This window comes from Oncorhynchus mykiss, chromosome 19, assembly GCF_057628025.1.
Source record: "Oncorhynchus mykiss isolate SJ-2025 chromosome 19, ASM5762802v1, whole genome shotgun sequence".
Lineage (NCBI taxonomy): Eukaryota > Metazoa > Chordata > Actinopteri > Salmoniformes > Salmonidae > Oncorhynchus > Oncorhynchus mykiss.
This window is the reverse complement of record NC_143040.1, coordinates 17,831,349-17,848,350: the sequence shown is the minus strand read 5'-3', so window position 1 is coordinate 17,848,350 and position 17,002 is coordinate 17,831,349. Positions and strand designations below refer to the sequence as shown.

General features: G+C 42.8%; 1 protein-coding gene across 5 annotated transcripts; it reads right to left on the bottom strand.

Moving 5' to 3' along the window:
* Positions 1 to 1,388: 1,388 nt before the first annotated feature.
* On the bottom strand, positions 1,389 to 16,673 carry LOC110534554 (uncharacterized). 5 transcript variants are annotated; one of them, XM_036933726.2, is made up of 7 exons: positions 15,973 to 16,673; positions 11,660 to 11,809; positions 11,251 to 11,373; positions 4,852 to 5,029; positions 4,423 to 4,502; positions 4,267 to 4,324; positions 1,389 to 4,152 (listed from the first exon to the last, which is right to left on the bottom strand). In XM_036933726.2, the coding sequence occupies exons 1-7, from the start codon at positions 16,372 to 16,374 to the stop codon at positions 4,100 to 4,102; spliced, it is 1,044 nt and encodes a 347-aa protein (XP_036789621.2). In that variant the 5' UTR covers positions 16,375 to 16,673; the 3' UTR covers positions 1,389 to 4,099. The 5 variants fall into 5 exon arrangements, with proteins under 5 accessions (XP_036789621.2, XP_036789623.2, XP_036789622.2 ...); XM_036933728.2 differs by having other exon boundaries at positions 1,389 to 4,149; XM_036933727.2 differs by having other exon boundaries at positions 4,267 to 4,321.
* Positions 16,674 to 17,002: the final 329 nt, after the last annotated feature.

The following is a 17,002-nucleotide window of genomic DNA, read 5'->3' as shown; positions in this document are numbered from 1 at the left end:
CACAAACAACAACAGAGTTACACACAGAATAAACAAACATAGTCAATAATACAGTAGAAAAAAATGTTTATATACAGTGTGCAAATGAGGTAGGATTACCGGAGGAAAGGCAATAAATAGGCCATAGTGGCGAAATAAATTACAATTTCGGACTATAGACATCAAGGGTGTAACTTTGTGTTGCCCATTGGGGAGGGGTCAAGGTCAATGGGGCCGGGGCATGCCCCCATGTCATAACTTTTTTAAATAAATAGCTGTGAAATGGTTGTTTCTGGTGCATTTTGAAGGGAAAATACATCTAAAACGTTCCTGATAATTTGGTAAATATTTCCCAATCACAACTGAAATAACAATTTTTGTATTACGTTAAGCTACTGGTCTAACTCTAACAGTTCAGAAATGAACCATGCTGGGCAATTTGTTTGTAGAGCGATTGTGAGAAAGTCAGTTCGGGGGTGCGCTCAGTTCAACTGAACGTCTGCTGCATTGCGTAATTGCTTGTACTGAACAACACGTTTCCCCAAAACGTTCTTCAATGTTCTTGAACAAACTTTGAAATCTCCTACGTTTGCTCCGTGTGGCGTATTTGAAGGGCAGTTGTGCATTTTGAACCCACAACCCAACACCACGTTTTTCAACTGGTCGTTCAGAACAGCACTGTTACATGGCATAACATGATATGAATTTAATTTGACTACCACAAAGCTGATGCAAAATGTAGTTCAATTACTAGTTGAACCGCATATAGTTTAATACTCCCCAACACTGGTTAGTTGAAATGTTAGATGGACTATTCAAATAAAGTGTTACTGCATTATCACCTGAAACCCAACTGATGCAGCATAGTGGCTATAAATGAAGAGGCTGAAACATGCCCATCCGTATTTGTGCTTATCATTAGCTAGATCAGTGCCTCCCAAACGTTTTCAGTCATGCCACCCTTCTATCATGGGGGAACATCCTGTTTGATTATGCAAACATTTGTTTATTAGATCATATTTCTCATTAAGAATGTTGTTTTAATTCTATATGGACCATGCATTGATTTGGTCATGTGTTATCTTATGGGTCTATGATTTGAATTAGAATATAGCAATTATGCTCTCTGGCCTCTATTACTTAGAAGTGCATGTGTGCCCAGGTGCAAATTTGTTAGCCCATATAGTCAGGATGTAAGGCTTACTAGTTATGTAAAATGTTAGGAAAACCGTACAATTTTTGTACCACGTTTTACTTTGACGAAAACTATTCACATACATTTGATTTAGATATTTTTCATGTACCACGTTGATTGGCTCCAGCCGATGGAAGTTTGGTTCGTGTACAAAGAAAACGAATGCAATTCAAGCATTGATGGATGGTGATGAAAATAACGACATTGCGAGTAGTCACGTTAAGGTTTTTAATGTTTTATTGGCAAAGGATTTGCATGTGGCTGTGCATTAGATGATGCCTGAATAGGAAAGAGGATCTGATCATGCCTTTTGGTATTTTGGATCAAATCTTGATCCAAAAAGACACGCCAGTTTTGGGGTTCACTCCAAATCTACTTGCATTGCTTGGTAAAGTATTAGCATGGTATAAGACAACATAAATACAAACATTTAAGTAAAATAAATAGTTATCCTAAAATGACCTGAATAAAATGGTCTTATCACATCAACATACTCTTTCAGAATGTATGTTTTCAATATAGTATGACATATATACAGATATTACAACTTGTTTTTTCTGAATGATTGTTCTTTAGTAAATAGGAAACTCAGCAGGGTAAAACATCAACTAGACAGTTATGTTTGCGAAACCTTGAAGTAATTATATTGATCTTGACATGCTTTAGTGCATGTTTTTGTAACAGTATTGAATGTGTAATTGGATCAAATATATATCATTTTATGTTTGAATTCCCAATGCTGTGTAGAGCTCATATAAACTGCTTTCACCACTGCACTGTAAACCCATTCTTGTGAATTGGAGCTACATGATTGCCTGGGTCTGACAGCAAAGAGCATTTTTTTTTCTCAATACAACTCACTTTCAGCTCCTCCAAGCTAATGTAGTCGTTTTATCCATAAGGCCGGTGTTTGAGAGCTCGACAAGACGTTGACAATTTCTGGGTATGTCTCACCTGTAACATAATACCCAGCTGTGCTGGGTGCAGAGGAACCAGGCTCTGGTGGGTGACTAGTCCTTTCTAGCTATGCTGGGTGCAGAGGAACCAGGCTCTGAGGGGTGGCTAGTCCTTTCTAGCTATGCTGGGTGCAGAGGAACCAGGCTCTGAGGGGTGGCTAGTCCTTTCTAGCTGTGCTGGGTGCAGAGGAACCAGGCTCTGGGGGTTGGCTAGTTTTTTTCTAGCTGTGCTGGGTGCAGAGGAACCAGGCTCTGAGGGGTGGCTAGTCCTTTCTAGCTGTGCTGGGTGCAGATTTAATAGTACATGTGACCATTGAGGCCTTATCGATATTCAAGATGTTCCAACGTTCATAGACAATAACCAGGGTTGCTATGAGCATCAGTTCAACACCTCAGGAGTCAATGTCATTTGTCTTCTTCATAGCCTGGCATAGAGAAAAATAGATCATCCAATACATTTCAAATGTGACTCACGTCTGATATTTTGAATTGTTAGATGATTCCTTGTCAGGTTCATCAATCAAGGACTCGGGTACTAGGGGAACCTGAATAATAGATGATCTATTACATCAACTTATCAGATGCCTAACACACTATGTAACACATGAATAATTCACCAAAAATTGTATGTCATTGTCTTTCACAACTGTTGCAATACAAAACATTTAACACTATTTAAGGTGTTCATTCACCTTGAATTATTCCACATTGTGTTAGCTTGAATTCAAAATGGATAAAATCATTTTCCCCTTCACCCATCTACACACAATACCCCATAATGACCAAGTGAAAACAAGTTTAGAAATGTTTGCAAATTTATTGAAAATGAAATACTTGTATAAACACCCCTGTTGTTGTTGATCGTTGCTAAACAAACATTCAGGTATTTACATAAATCAAACAGCCACTCAGAAAAATATAAAACCAAATCTGGGGGGGGGGCACTACTTCCTCTTGTACACTAAGGACCTGGAGAAGAGTTGCAGGGAAGAAAAGAGAAGAACGTGCCTGTTTGAAAGCCAGACATTTTTTTGTAGCTCGTAACGTGTCATTTTTTTAAAGTAGCCCTTCCCTTAAACATGAGCAGCCTGCCAGTCTCAGACTGACCAGCAGCAGCAACCTCTCCTCATTTATGGGGGAAAAGCACTCATGAAATGGTCCCATCCCATTTCCTTATTGATAGAAATTGGGGTGATGATGCTTATTGCCAAATAACACCAGCATGATAATATGGACCAATATGTTGTTTGGCTCATTTTTGGATGGGGAAAATTATATTTTAATGGTGTCACCATTTTATTTTCATTAGTTTGGGAGTAGAAATCTCCAGGGCTGCGTTCAGTACGAAAAAAACGTATGACAAGGCTGAAGAAATTTGGTTTGACCCCTAATACCCTCACAATCTTCTACAGATGCACCATTGAGAGCATCACCGCCTGGTACGGCAATTGCACAGTTCGCAACCGCAAGGCTCTCCAGAGGGTGATGAGGTTAGCCCAACGCATCACCAGGGGGCACACGGTCTACCCTCCAGGACATTTACAGCACCCAGTGTCACAGGCCAAGAAGATCATCAAGGACCCGAGCCACGGCCTGTTCAACCCGCTACCATCTAGAAGGCGAAGACAGTACAGGTGCATCAAAGCTGGGAACGAGAGACTGAAAAACAACTTCCATCTCCAGACCATCAGACTGTTACTCAGTCACCACTAGCTGGCCTCCGCCTAGTACCCTGCCCTGAACTTAGTCATTGTTACTAGGCGGCTACCCCCCGATACTCAACCCTGCACCTTAGAGACTGCTGCACTATGTACATAGTCTTTCAACACTGGTCACTTTAATAATGTTTACATACTGTTTTACCCACTTCATATGTACAGTATATACTGTATTCTAGTCAAGGCTCATCCTAAGTAACTACTAGTGGAGAGGGAAGGAGTTGGTAACGCTATGCTTTCGATTTTTGCTCTTAATCGTCGTCAGGCTCTCGCTTTCTCTTCTCTCCTTGGACAGCCTTGACTTCTGGGAGAAATGGGAAAGGCTTATTATACTATGATGCTGTACTTAGTAAAGTATCCAAACGTGAAACATGAGCTTTAACATGAGCTTGTGACAAAAAGTATGAAAATTACATACCATCTTCATCGTTGTCCTCATCTTCGTCAACTTCATCATCAATGCCGAGGTCTTCCTCCTGGAGAGAAGTGACAGAGCAGGTCAGCATCCACAGAGCTCTCAAACTATACCCCACATTAAACTATTGAGTCACAAACAAACCAAAAAAGGTTTTACCTCCTCCTCCTCCTCTCCTACTACTCCCTCTTCATCACAGTCCTTGTCAAAGTGTTCCTCCTTTCCATCCTCATTCCCTTCTAAAATTAAAAATATATATATAATAAAATATATATCACATCCATTGTCAGTCACACAGATACATGCTGACAAACCCTACCAAATACACAATAGAATTCCTTTGAATGACAACACCCACGATGTACTAATCTGGATTGTAATATATAATATGCCATTTAGTAGATGCTTTTATCCGAAGCGACTTAGTCATGCAAGCATACATTTTATGTGTGTGGTCCCGCGAATCAAACCCACTATCCTAACTTTGCAAGTGCCATGACCTACCGACTGAGCTACAGAACACCCCCATTCCACTCACATCTGCACTTCCTCGTATTCCCGCAACAAGAAAACTAAATGGCTGCCCACCCTCATCGTCGTCACCGGCCACCTCTCCGTCCGAGTCGGATGCCTCTCGGTCCTCCGCGTCGTACCCGTCCAGGTAGGTGAGCTGAGGGAGCAGCTTGAACACACTCTCCCTGTAGTCGTTCAGGTTGGTCACCTCACAGTTGAACAAGTCTAGAGACTTCAGGCTGTCCAGCTTTTTCTGTGGGACCAAATAGGTTAGGGGGTGAACAACACTGCCTGAATAAAATCTCTCATTTGCTATAAAATCTGAGTGCCACATATTTAACAGATGTTATTGCGGGTGTAGTGAAATACTTGTTCCTAGCTCCAACAGTACAGTAGTATCTAACAATTCACAATACAAAAATCTAAAAGTAAAATATTGGAATTAAGAAATCTATAAGTATTAGGACGAGCAATGTCGGAGTGGCATCGACTAAAATACAGTAAAATGGAATACAATATATATATATACACACACACACACACACACAAGATGAGTAACACAGTATGTAAACATTATTAAAGTGGCCAGTGATTTCATGTCTCTGTATATGGGGCAGCAGCCTCTAAAGGTGCAGGGTTGAGTAACCGGGTGGTAGCCGGCTAGTGACGGCTGTTTAACAGTCTGATGGCCTTGAGACAGAAGCTGTTTTTCAGTCTCTCTGTCCCAGCTTTCACGCACCTGTACTGACCTCGCCTTCTGGATGATAGAGGGGTGAACAGGCAGTGGCTTGGGTGGTTGTCCTAGATCTTTTTGGCCTTCCTGTGACATTGGGTGTTGTAGGTGTCGTTGAGGCCAGGCAGATTACCAACAATGCCCAATGCATCACCGGGGGCAATCAGGCCTACTACTGTTGTGTTGTCTGCAAACTTGATGATTGAGTTGGAGGCATGCATGGCCACGCAGTCATGGGTGAACAGGGAGTACAGGAGGGGACTGAGCACGTACCCTTGTGGGGCCCCAGTGTTGAGGATCAGCAAAGTGGAGATGTTATTTCCTACCTTCACCACTTGGGGGTGTCCCGTCAGGAAGTCCAGGACCCAGTTGCACAAGGCAGGGTTCAGACCCAGTGCCCCGAGCTTAATGATGAGCTTGGAGGGTACTATGATGTTGAAGGCTGAGCTATAGTCAATGAACAGCATTCAGACATAGGTATTCCTCTTGTCCAGATGGGATAGGGCAGTGTGCAGTGCGATGGCGGTTGTATTGTCTGTGGATCTATTGGGGTGATAAGCAAATTGAAGTGGGTCTAGGGCAGGCCTGGGCAATTATTTCCCATGGAGGGCGACAATATATTTTTGCCATCGTGGGCCAGAATCATATTACAGGATTATACATGTGTATGACTGTGTTATATATATGTGTTATACAGATATATTACTGTAAATCACATCCAGATATGCTACTTACTTTACTTTAACATGCACATAAATAAACCACATCCATGTTCTCCTTTTGGTAGGTATTTTCATTATTAAAACATGCAATTAACTATATGGAGGGGAAAGTACACTGTGCATTCAGCACCACGGACAGAACTCTTGTTAACGGGTATGCACAAAAACACAAGAAAGTTAAAGCGCTCAACATTACATTTAAACTACTCAGTGTGAGGAGTGAAGTCTGATGGGCATTGACTAGAGCAGTGAAGTCAGGTATAGTTTCTGACGTCACTATGTGCAGAATTGCTGAAAGGTGGGAGTCAGTAAGAGATAATCTGTGCCTTGACTTGTTATATTTCATCACTGAAAATGTCTGTTCACATACATAGGTTCTGCTTTATATTGGCATCGAACATGTCACCCTCCCTAGGAGAGGGCGTGACCTTGATAATTTATTGTTAAAACGAGAGGCTGCCTGGATCTTTAATTTAAAGACCCTTCCTCCCTTCGGTCTCAACGTAGACTTTGATCTGAAGCCATTCTTGTGACTTTGCCATTGTAATTGTTTGTAAGCTTGTGTAGTCTAAAATGAATCTATGATCGTATGCTATCCATTTGTTGTTTGTATGCGGTTTTAATATTTGAGAATTAACCAATGATATTAGGCCACTCTTGGCCATGATTACAGACACCTGTGTGTCTTTTGACACTATATAAACGAGTCATCCCGCAGCGTTTGTGATTACACCCTGATGAAGACAGCTTGGCTGTCGAAACGTTGGATATTACATTTTTGCATCTGAGCTCCTAGAGTGTGCGGCTCTCCTTTATTTTCAAGTTTACTCCGCTAGCCAGCACCTCACCTAAATAGGTGTGCGTTTCTTTTTCTTCTAGACACATATAGGTTGACCTAAAGAGTACAAACATCTGAGCATGACTCCTCATCTTTGGAAAGTTTTGTTCGAGACATACATAGAACTTTGTCAGTGACATTACAGAACTATTCTAAACAATCACTGCATCAGACTAAAGTTCAATAAGTTCAAGTTGCAGGTCAGTGGGAGTGTTCTCCACATTGAAGGTGAAAGGAGAGGAAACCAACAGCATGTCATTTTACAACACTTTGAAATCCTCAAAACAATGAGAACTCACTGTTCAAAGCACGCAGCAGCGATGTATACTTCTCCCACTGGTCATCTGATAGGGAACAGACTAGTAGTGTCGGAAGGTGGGTGAGATTGTTGGCTTCTACTTGGCGTGTCAGGAGGAGTAATTTTCCCTTGAAGGTTTTGATCAGGCTGTACATCTGATGTTCAAAAAGGCCCTTCCCTTGTAGTTTGGAATTCAGTTCATTCATGGAGGGCCATGATGTCCACGGTGAAGGCAAAAAAATATTTTTTAAAAATCAGCCAACCATTCTTTATCTTGCAGTTGAGGGAAATCCACATATTTTCCCTTCACTTGCAAAAACTCAGCAATCTCTGACTTCAGGTCCCACACCCTTTTAAGCACCTTGGCCAAACTCAGCCATCTCTGACTTCAGGTCCCACACCCTTTTAAGCACCTTGGCCAAACTCAGCCATCTCTGACTTCAGGTCCCACACCCTTTTAAGCACCTTGGCCAAACTCAGCCATCTCTGACTTCAGGTCCCACACCCTTTTAAGCACCTTGGCCAAACTCAGCCATCTCTGACTTCAGGTCCCACACCCTTTTAAGCACCTTGGCCAAACTCAGCCATCTCACATTTGTGTGGTAGGGGAGATCTGCATGACCCTTCCAACAGTGAGACAAAAACCGCCTGTGGTTTAAAGATTTTGTGCTTATGATTTTTGCTCTTACTTTAGTTACTTTATCCACAACATAGCTCATTTTCAGTACACATTTACAGAGCACCTCCTGATGAATAATGCAATACAGGAAAATCATTTTCAGATCTGGGTTCAGCTCAGTTACTTGATCTTGTATCCTTTTCAAAAGGCCAAAGTTTTCTCCTGTCAAGTTTGGGCACCATCAGTGGTCACACTGGAGAACTTTTCAAAACGCAGTCCCAGCTTTGCCACACACTTATTAACCTCCCCCAATAAATATTTCCCTGTGGTTGTGCACTTCATTGACTGCACTGAAGCAAGCTCCTCTGTAGTCTGGGGTTATGCCTCGTAAGAATATCAACAACTGCGCCGTGTCATGTGCATCACTGCTCTCATCCAGGGCCAAGGAGAAATAGGTGAAATCCTTTACCTTGTCTTTCAACTGTTGTTCCATATTCTCTGTGATGTCCTCAACACGCTGTGTCACTGTTCGTCTTGACAGAGAAACATTTTCAAACAGCTCTTTGTCGGGGCAAAGTATTGCTGCAGAGTCAATTAAACATTCTTTAATGAATTTACCCTTAGCGAATGGCTTGCTATGTTTAGCAATTTTGTGGGACAGTACATAGCTAGCTCTTGCAATTCTGTCATTTGCTGAATGCAGTTTTGTGAAAAGTCCTCGCTGCTTTTGCAACTGACAAAGCAACTCTTTCGATGCACTTGCCCGCTGCTCAGAAAACATATTCCTATATTTCTCTGCATGCGTCATCTGGAAGTGTCGGGACAAGTTGTAGTCTTTCAGGACAGCGATCCACTCTTTGCACACAGCTTTTCCTGATCCCTCAATAAGAAATATTTCGATGTCCACTCTTGCTGGAACAAATCAAATCACATTTATTTATATAGCCCTTCGTACATCAGCTGATATCTCAAAGTGCTGTACAGAAACCCAGCCTAAAACACCCTACATTCATTGTCTACTTTCCTTTTCTTTGAAAAACACATTTTTGCACAATTTCTAGCTGTCAGCCTGTCAGTCACTGTCTGTCCTCGTGCAGTTGTTATTTATACATGCCTTCAAAATAAATGTCCCACAAGCAGTGGGAGTTAAATCATTACACAAAGGATTGTATTCATTGGGCTTTTAATTTGAATAACACAATTTTCAAAACTTTACTATTGCAAATTCTTTGTGATCCGAACATGATTCCACGGGACGTATTGAATCAGGTTGCGGGCCGCATACGGTCCCCGGGCCGGCCTTTGCACAGGCCTGGTCTAGCGTGTAAGGTAGAGGTGATAGGATCCTTAAACAGCCTCTCAAAGCACTTCATGATGACAGACGTGAGTGCTACCGTGCTATCGACCCGATAGTTATTTAGTTCAGTTACCTTCGCTTTCTTGGGAACAGGACCAATGGTGGACATCTTGAAGCAAGTGGGGACAGCAGACTGGTATAGGGAGAGATTGAATGGGTCCGTAAACACTCCAGCCAGCTGCTATTCGCATGCTCCGAGGACGCAGCTAGGGATGCCGTCTGGGCTGACAGCCTTGCGAGGATTAACATGCTTAAATGTCTTACTCACCTCAGCCAACGGAGAAGGAGAGCCCACAATCCTTGGGAGCGAGCCGCGTTGGTGGCACCGTGTTATCCTCAAAGCGGGCGATGGTGGTGTTTAGCTTGTCGGGGAGAAAGACGTCAGTGTCCGAAGTGGGTGGTTTTCCTTTTGTAATCCGTGACGGTCTGTAGACCCTGCCACATATGGCTCGTGTCTGAGCCGTTGAACTGCGACTCCACTGTCTCTGTACTGATGTTTTGCCTGTTTGATTGCCTTACGGAGGGAATAACTACACTGTTTTTATTCAACCATATTCCCAATCATCTTGCCATGGTTAAATTCAGTGGTTTGCGCTTTCAGTTTTGCGTGAATGTTGCCATCTATCCGCGGTTTCTGGTTAGGGTAGGTTTTAATCGTCACCGCGGGAACAACATCCCCAATACACTTAATGATGAACTCAGCCACCGTGTCTGTGTATACGTCAAATGTTATTCTCAGAGGCTACCCGGAACATTTCCCAGTCTGCGTGATCAAAACAATCTTGAAGCATGGATTCTGATTGGTCTGACCAGCGTTGAATAGACCTTAAAACAGGTTCTTCCTGTTTGAGTTTCTGCCTCCTAGGAAGGAATGGAGTCGTGATCTGATTTGCCGAAGGGAGGGCCTTGTAGGCATTGCGAAAGGGCGAGTAGCAGTGGTTTAGTGTTTTTCCTAAGCGAGTACTACAGTCAATGTGTTGATAGAACTTTGGTACCGATTTGCTCAAATTTGCTTTGTTAAAATCCCCAGTTACAATAAAGGCGGCCTCAGGATGTGGTTTCCAGTTTGTGGTATCGGCTTGAGGGTGAATATACGCGGCTGTGACTAATCTAAGAGAATTCTCTTGGGAGGTAATACAGTCGGCATTTGATTGAGGTATTCTAGGTCGGGTGAACAAAAGGACTTGAGTATCTATGTTATCCCAAACACACCATGAGTAGTTAATCATGAAACATACACCATCGACTCTTCTTCCCGGAGAGTTCTTTATTCCTGTCTGCACGATGAACTGAGAACCCAGCTGGCAGTATGGACAGGGACAGTATATCCCAAGAGAGCCATGATTCCGTGAAAGAGTATGTTACAGTCCCTGATGTCTCTCTGGAAGGAGATCCTCACCCTGAGCTCGTCTACTTTATTGTCCAGAGACTGAACATTAGTAAGTAATATACTCAGAAGCGGTGAATGTTGTGCACGCCTCATGAGTCGGACTAGAAGTCCACTCCGAATACCTCTTCTCCGCCGGTAGTGTCTTGGAGCAGCCTCTGGGATAACTTAAATTGCCCTGGTGGGTACGAACAAAGGATCAAATTTGGGAAAGTCGTATTCGTGGTCGTAATGCTGGTGAGTGACCGCTGCGCTGTTATCCAAAAGTTATTTCAGGCTGTATGTATTAACACAAAAACTTTCTGGGCTAATAACAAAATACTGCAAAGTTTCTTAGAAGCTAGAAGCAGAGCTGCCGTGTCTGTCAGCATTAACTTTACTATCATAGGGAAACAAACATCACACTGCCAACTAGGTCTATTGTCAAAACTGTAAAAAGGGAAAAGTGTCATTTGAGACAGCCTGAGCCAATGAGATTGTGTCGCACTGTATTGTGCTCTACCGGGAGTTGTGTACCTACCAAAGGTTCCAACGTGCTGATGTCTTTCAGTTTATTCCCGCTTAGATTTAGATGTGTGAGGTTGGGGAGTTTCTCTGCTAGCACGTCAAGGCCACCAGAGATTCTGTTGTCACTGAGTTCCAACTGCAACATAATGTGAAGATATCAGTCACTTCTGTCCAAAAACACCAAAGCAAGTAACAGTCTTTCAGAAAATAATGACTACGTCCCAAATGGAACCCTATTCCTTACATAGAGCACTACTTTAGACCAGGGCCCTCAAAAGGTAGTGCATTATACAAGTGCCATTAGGAACGTAGCTTTTTTTACCCCTTCTCCCCAACAACACAAAATGTGTAAAAAAAAGGTACTGTAAATGTAAGTGTAAGCGTGTGTAAAAAAACAAATAAATTCTAAAGCAAAACTTTACCTTCTTGAGTTTCTCAAGTTTGGGAAGGTTGGAGGCAGAGATTAAACCAACGTTTATCAAACTGAGGAATTCCAGACTGACAAATTCTGCTGTAAGACCTTCAATTTTTCCTTCATTTGAGCTACAGTTGTCCAGGACAAGTTCCCGTACCTATAAGGATAAAAAAAAAGATGTAATTCAAAAGACAGAATATTTGTTTAATGTTTGCGTACATTGTTTACAGCTGCACTACAAACACTCAAAATTGAGAATACACACATTCAAATGTAATTTTATGCATATATAATAATTTGGTGAGGGCTTATATTTGTCCTATTTTCCACATATCAGTGTGTATTAATACACATGTATGAATTGGAATTATTAATATTTTTGCATATCCCACTCGCCCCGAGACATCCTTGGAGAGTCGGGTCACGGCCAAGGTCTGCCATCATCAATGTCGACCGTGGAGCAATTGGGGTTAAGTGCCTTGCTCAAGGGCACATCCACAGATTTTTCCCTTTGTCAGCTCGAGGATTCAAACTAGCGGCCTTTGGGTTACTGGCCCAATGCTCTAACAGCTAGGCTACCTGCCACTCATTATGCAAAAGTGTTGTGGAAAACATGTTTAGAAGGACCACATTTTGGCAACTATAACTTGCTGCATCAATACTTCTTTATTTTTTATTTGAATCCATAACAAAGCTTGAATCTAAACTTGATGAAAAAAAAAAGTCAATACACAAAATATGGACTTCAATGATGTGTGGTTATTATTCCACTGATGGTTTTCCTGACTTTTGTATGAACAGTTGCAACTCTCAGATCGTAGCTACAAAATGTTACATCACTAATACTCAGGGTCAGTCGTTGCTCAATCAAAAGCTTGATAAAAAGGTTGAAGAAAGTTAATGTTGAACGTCAAACGATCATGATTTGCACACAGATAAAGTGAAACATTGATAAGGCTGTGGAGTGGAGCCATCAATAAAGGTATTCGGTTGCATGATGTTTAATGTCGAGGCACCGCGGTTGTTTCTTTAAACCAGCTGCCACGAGGAAGAACCGCACAATGCGGTTCTACCTTCACTTGGCCCGCTGTTCAGTCACTAATGACACATGCAATGCTTTTTGTTAGCAATCCATTTAAGGGTTTTATTGGCATGGGAAACATGTTAACATTGCCAAAGCAAGTGAAATATATAATAAACAAAAGTGATAAACAATATAAAATGAACAGTAAACATTACTCTCACAAAAGTTCCAAAGGAATAGAGACATTTCAAACGTCATTATGGCTATATACAGTGTTGTAGCGATGTGCAAATAGTTAATAGTCAAAGGGAAAATAAACATAAATATGGGTTGTATTTACAATGGTGTTTGTTCATCACTGGTTGCCTTTTCTTGTGGCAACAGGTCATAAATCGTGTAACTTTGATGGCACACTGTGGTATTTCACCCAATAGATATGGGAGTTTTTTTTTATTTCACCTTTATTTAACCAAGTAGGCCAGTTGAGATCAAGTTCTCATTTAAAACTGCGACCTGGCCAAGAAAGCAAAGCAGTGCGACAAAAACAACAGAGTTACACAAACAAACGTACAGTCAAAAACACAATAGAAAATCTGTATACAGTGAGAGCAAATATGGTGGTAAGGCAATAAATAGGCCATAGTGGCAAAATAATTGCAATTTAGAAAATTAACACTGGAGTGATAGACGTGCAGATGAGGATGTGCAAGAGGAAATACGGGTGTGCAAAAGAGCAGAATTATATAAATATATATATATATAGCTCAAAAAAATAAAGGGAACACTTAAACACAATGTAACTCCAAGTCAATCACACTTCTGTGAAATCAAACTGTCCACTTAGGAAGCAACACTAATTGACAATACATTTCACATGCTGTTGTGCAAATGGAATAGACAACAGGTGGAAATTATAGGCAATTAGCAAGACACCCCCAATAAAGGAGTGGTTCTGCAGGTGGAGACCACAGACCACTTCTCAGTTCCTATGCTTCCTGGCTGATGTTTTGGTCACTTTTGAATGCTGGCGGTGCTTTCACTCTAGTGGTAGCATGAGACGGAGTCTACAACCCACACAAGTGGCTCAGGTAGTTCAGCTCATCCAGGATGGCACATCAATGCGAGCTGTGGCAAGAAGGTTTGCTGTGTCTGTCAGCATAGTGTCCAGAGCATGGAGGCGCTACCAGGAGACAGGCCAGTACATCAGGAGACGTGGAGGAGGCCGTAGGAGGGCAACAACCCAGCAGCAGGACCGCTACCTCCGCCTTTGTGCAAGGAGGAGCACTGCCAGAGCCCTGCAAAATGACCTCCAGCAGGCCACAAATGTGCATGTGTCTGCTCAAATGGTCAGAAACAGACTCCATGAGGGTGGTATGAGGGCCCGACGTTCACAGGTGGGGGTTGTGCTTACAGCCAACACCGTGCAGGACGTTTGGCATTTGCCAGAGAACACCAAGATTGGCAAATATGCCACTGGCGCCCTGTGCTCTTCACAGGTGAAAGCAGGTTCACACTGAGCATGTGACAGACGTGACAGAGTCTGGAGACACCGTGGAGAGCTTTCTGCTGCCTGCAACATCATCCAGCATGACCGGTTTGGCGGTGGGTCTGTCATGGTGTGGGGTGGCATTTCTTTGGGGGCCGCACAGCCCTCCATGTGCTCGCCAGAGGTAGCCTGACTGCCATTAGGTACCGAGATGGGATCCTCAGACCCCTTGTGAGACCATATGCTGGTGCGGTTGGCCCTGGGTTCCTCCTAATGCAAGACAATGCTAGACCTCATGTGGCTGGAGTGTGTCGCAGTTCCTGCAAGAGGAAGGCATTGATGCAATGGACTGGCCCGCCCGTTCCCCAGACCTGAATCCAATTGAGCACATCTGGGACATCATGTCTCGCTCCATCCACCAACGCCACGTTGCACCACAGACTGTCCAGGAGTTGGCGGATGCTTTAGTCCAGGTCTGTGAGGAGATCCCTCAGGAGACCATCCGCCACCTCATCAGGAGCATGCCCAGGCGTTGTAGGGAGGTCATACAGGCACGTGGAGGCCACACACTACTGAGCCTCATTTTGACTTGTTTTAAGAACATTACATCAAAGTTGGATCAGCCTGTAGTGTGGTTTTCCACTTTAATTTTGAGTGCGACTTCAAATCCAGACCTCCATGGGTTGATAAATTTGATTACCATTGATAATTTTTGTGTGATTTTGTTGTCAGCACATTCAACTATGTAAAGAAAAAAGTATTTAATAAGAATATTTCATTCATTCAGATCTAGGATGTGTTATTTTAGTGTTCCCTTTATTTTAGCAGTATATATATATATATATATATATATATATATATATATATATTACATTACACACATGGGGATGAGGTAGGTAGTTGGGTGGGCTATTTACAGATGGGCTGTCTACAGTTGCAGCGATCGGTAAGCTGCTCTGACAGCCGATGCTTGAAGTTAGTGAGGGAGATAAGTCCAACTTCAGTGATTTTTGCAATTCGTTCCAGTCATTTGCAGCAGAGAACTGGAAGGTAAAGGCGGCCAAAGTAGGTGTTGGCTTTGGGGAAGAGCAGTGAAATATACCTGCTGGAGCGCGTGTTACAGGTGGGTGTTTCTATGGTGACCAGTGAGCTGAGATAAGGCGGAGCTTTATACCTAGCAGAGACTTGTAGATGACCTGGAGCCAGTAGGTTTGGCGACGAATATGTAGTGAGTACTTTTTACAGCACTGCTGACATCAAACGTGTCTCCTGGAGATTACAGCCAGCTGACGTGGTAAAGAGGTCAATCAATCCAACCAAAACAAACAATGGCATTGCCATGGAAACACGTGAGTGAAATGACAGTGAAGGAAGATCCCGAATCTCCTTGTCCCCCAGCAAAATAGCCTATATTTAGGATATTATTTATATGTGTATTTCACACTATACTGTGTGTCAAGGTAAAACTTGGAGTATAATGGTTGTATGGATGTCAACCAACACATGCATTACAGTTTAAAAAAAAACAACTGACTACCACAATTTCTGTATACTAACTACGCTACTCAGTTTATAGGAAAGGGAGTTAGAATTTGGCAGTCACTTCTAAACCTGAAAAGGGGCAACTTCTAAATGTTATGCAGCGAAAACAACCAACTATATGAAAATTGGACTTAACCACTGTGGGCCAGTTACAATAAATAAATCATGACGGATTTGACGACTTTCCACTTAGTTAGACCAGATTTGTTGAATGTGCGCCAATCTGGTCAATGACAATAGAACCGTCTACATTCTATTGCCTCCTTACCGTATCTACACAGGCGATGTTTTTCCACTCCTCATTTGCACGACGTGGTCGTCTGCTGCTATAGCCCATCCGTGACAAGGATCGACGAGTTGTGCGTTCCGAGATGCCGTTCTGCGCACCACTGTTGTACTGCGCTGTTATTTGTCTGTTTGTGGCCCGCCTGTTAGCTTTCACGATTCTTTCCATTCTCATTCTACCTCTCTCATCAACTAGTTGTTTTCGCCCACACGACTGCCGCTGACTGGATGTTTTTTGTTTGTCACACCATTCTCGGTAAACTCTAGAAACTGTCGTGCGTGAAAAGCCCAGGAGGGCGGCCGTTTCTGAGACACTTGATCCCGCGCGCCTGGCACCTACGATCATACCACGCTCAAAGTCCCTTAGGTCACTCGTTTTACCCATTGTTACGTTCAATCGAGCAGTATAGCTAGCTTGCCTGTCTGCCTTGGCAGCTTTATATAGCAGGTCACGTGACTCACTGTCTGTAGGAGCGATCCATTTTCGGGAATGGGGTGGTGTAACGTAGGCTGGAGCGGTCTACTTCTTCTTCGATGGGGTTTAAGGTTTAACCGCGGTTGGCAACCAAAGTTAACGGTGCATTACCGCCACCAGCTGGACGGGGTATTAAATAAGAAACTATAAAAACATTCCGGTGTTGTGCCGAAAAGCCCCCCTTAACAGAATTCTCCACCCCTCTTCGCGTGGACGCGCACGCACTCAATTCTTCATTACTGCAACTTGCTTGAACGCGCACGCACTCAATTCTTCATTGCTGCGACTTGCTTGCTAGTTGAGATTTCTGAATCATTTAATGTTTTATGTCGGTTTGATAGCGGGGGGCACTAGTAATGTCTGCAGTTTTCGGTTTGGCTATTTGTCCACATGAGCTACCAAAATGATTCTGAAGTATGCCAGGCCTTGCAGTCGCAAAATGTTACTTTTTAAATTTATTTTTATTTCACCTTTATTTAACCAGGTAAGCCAGTTGAGAACTAGTTCTCATTTACAACTGCGACCTGGCCAAGATAAA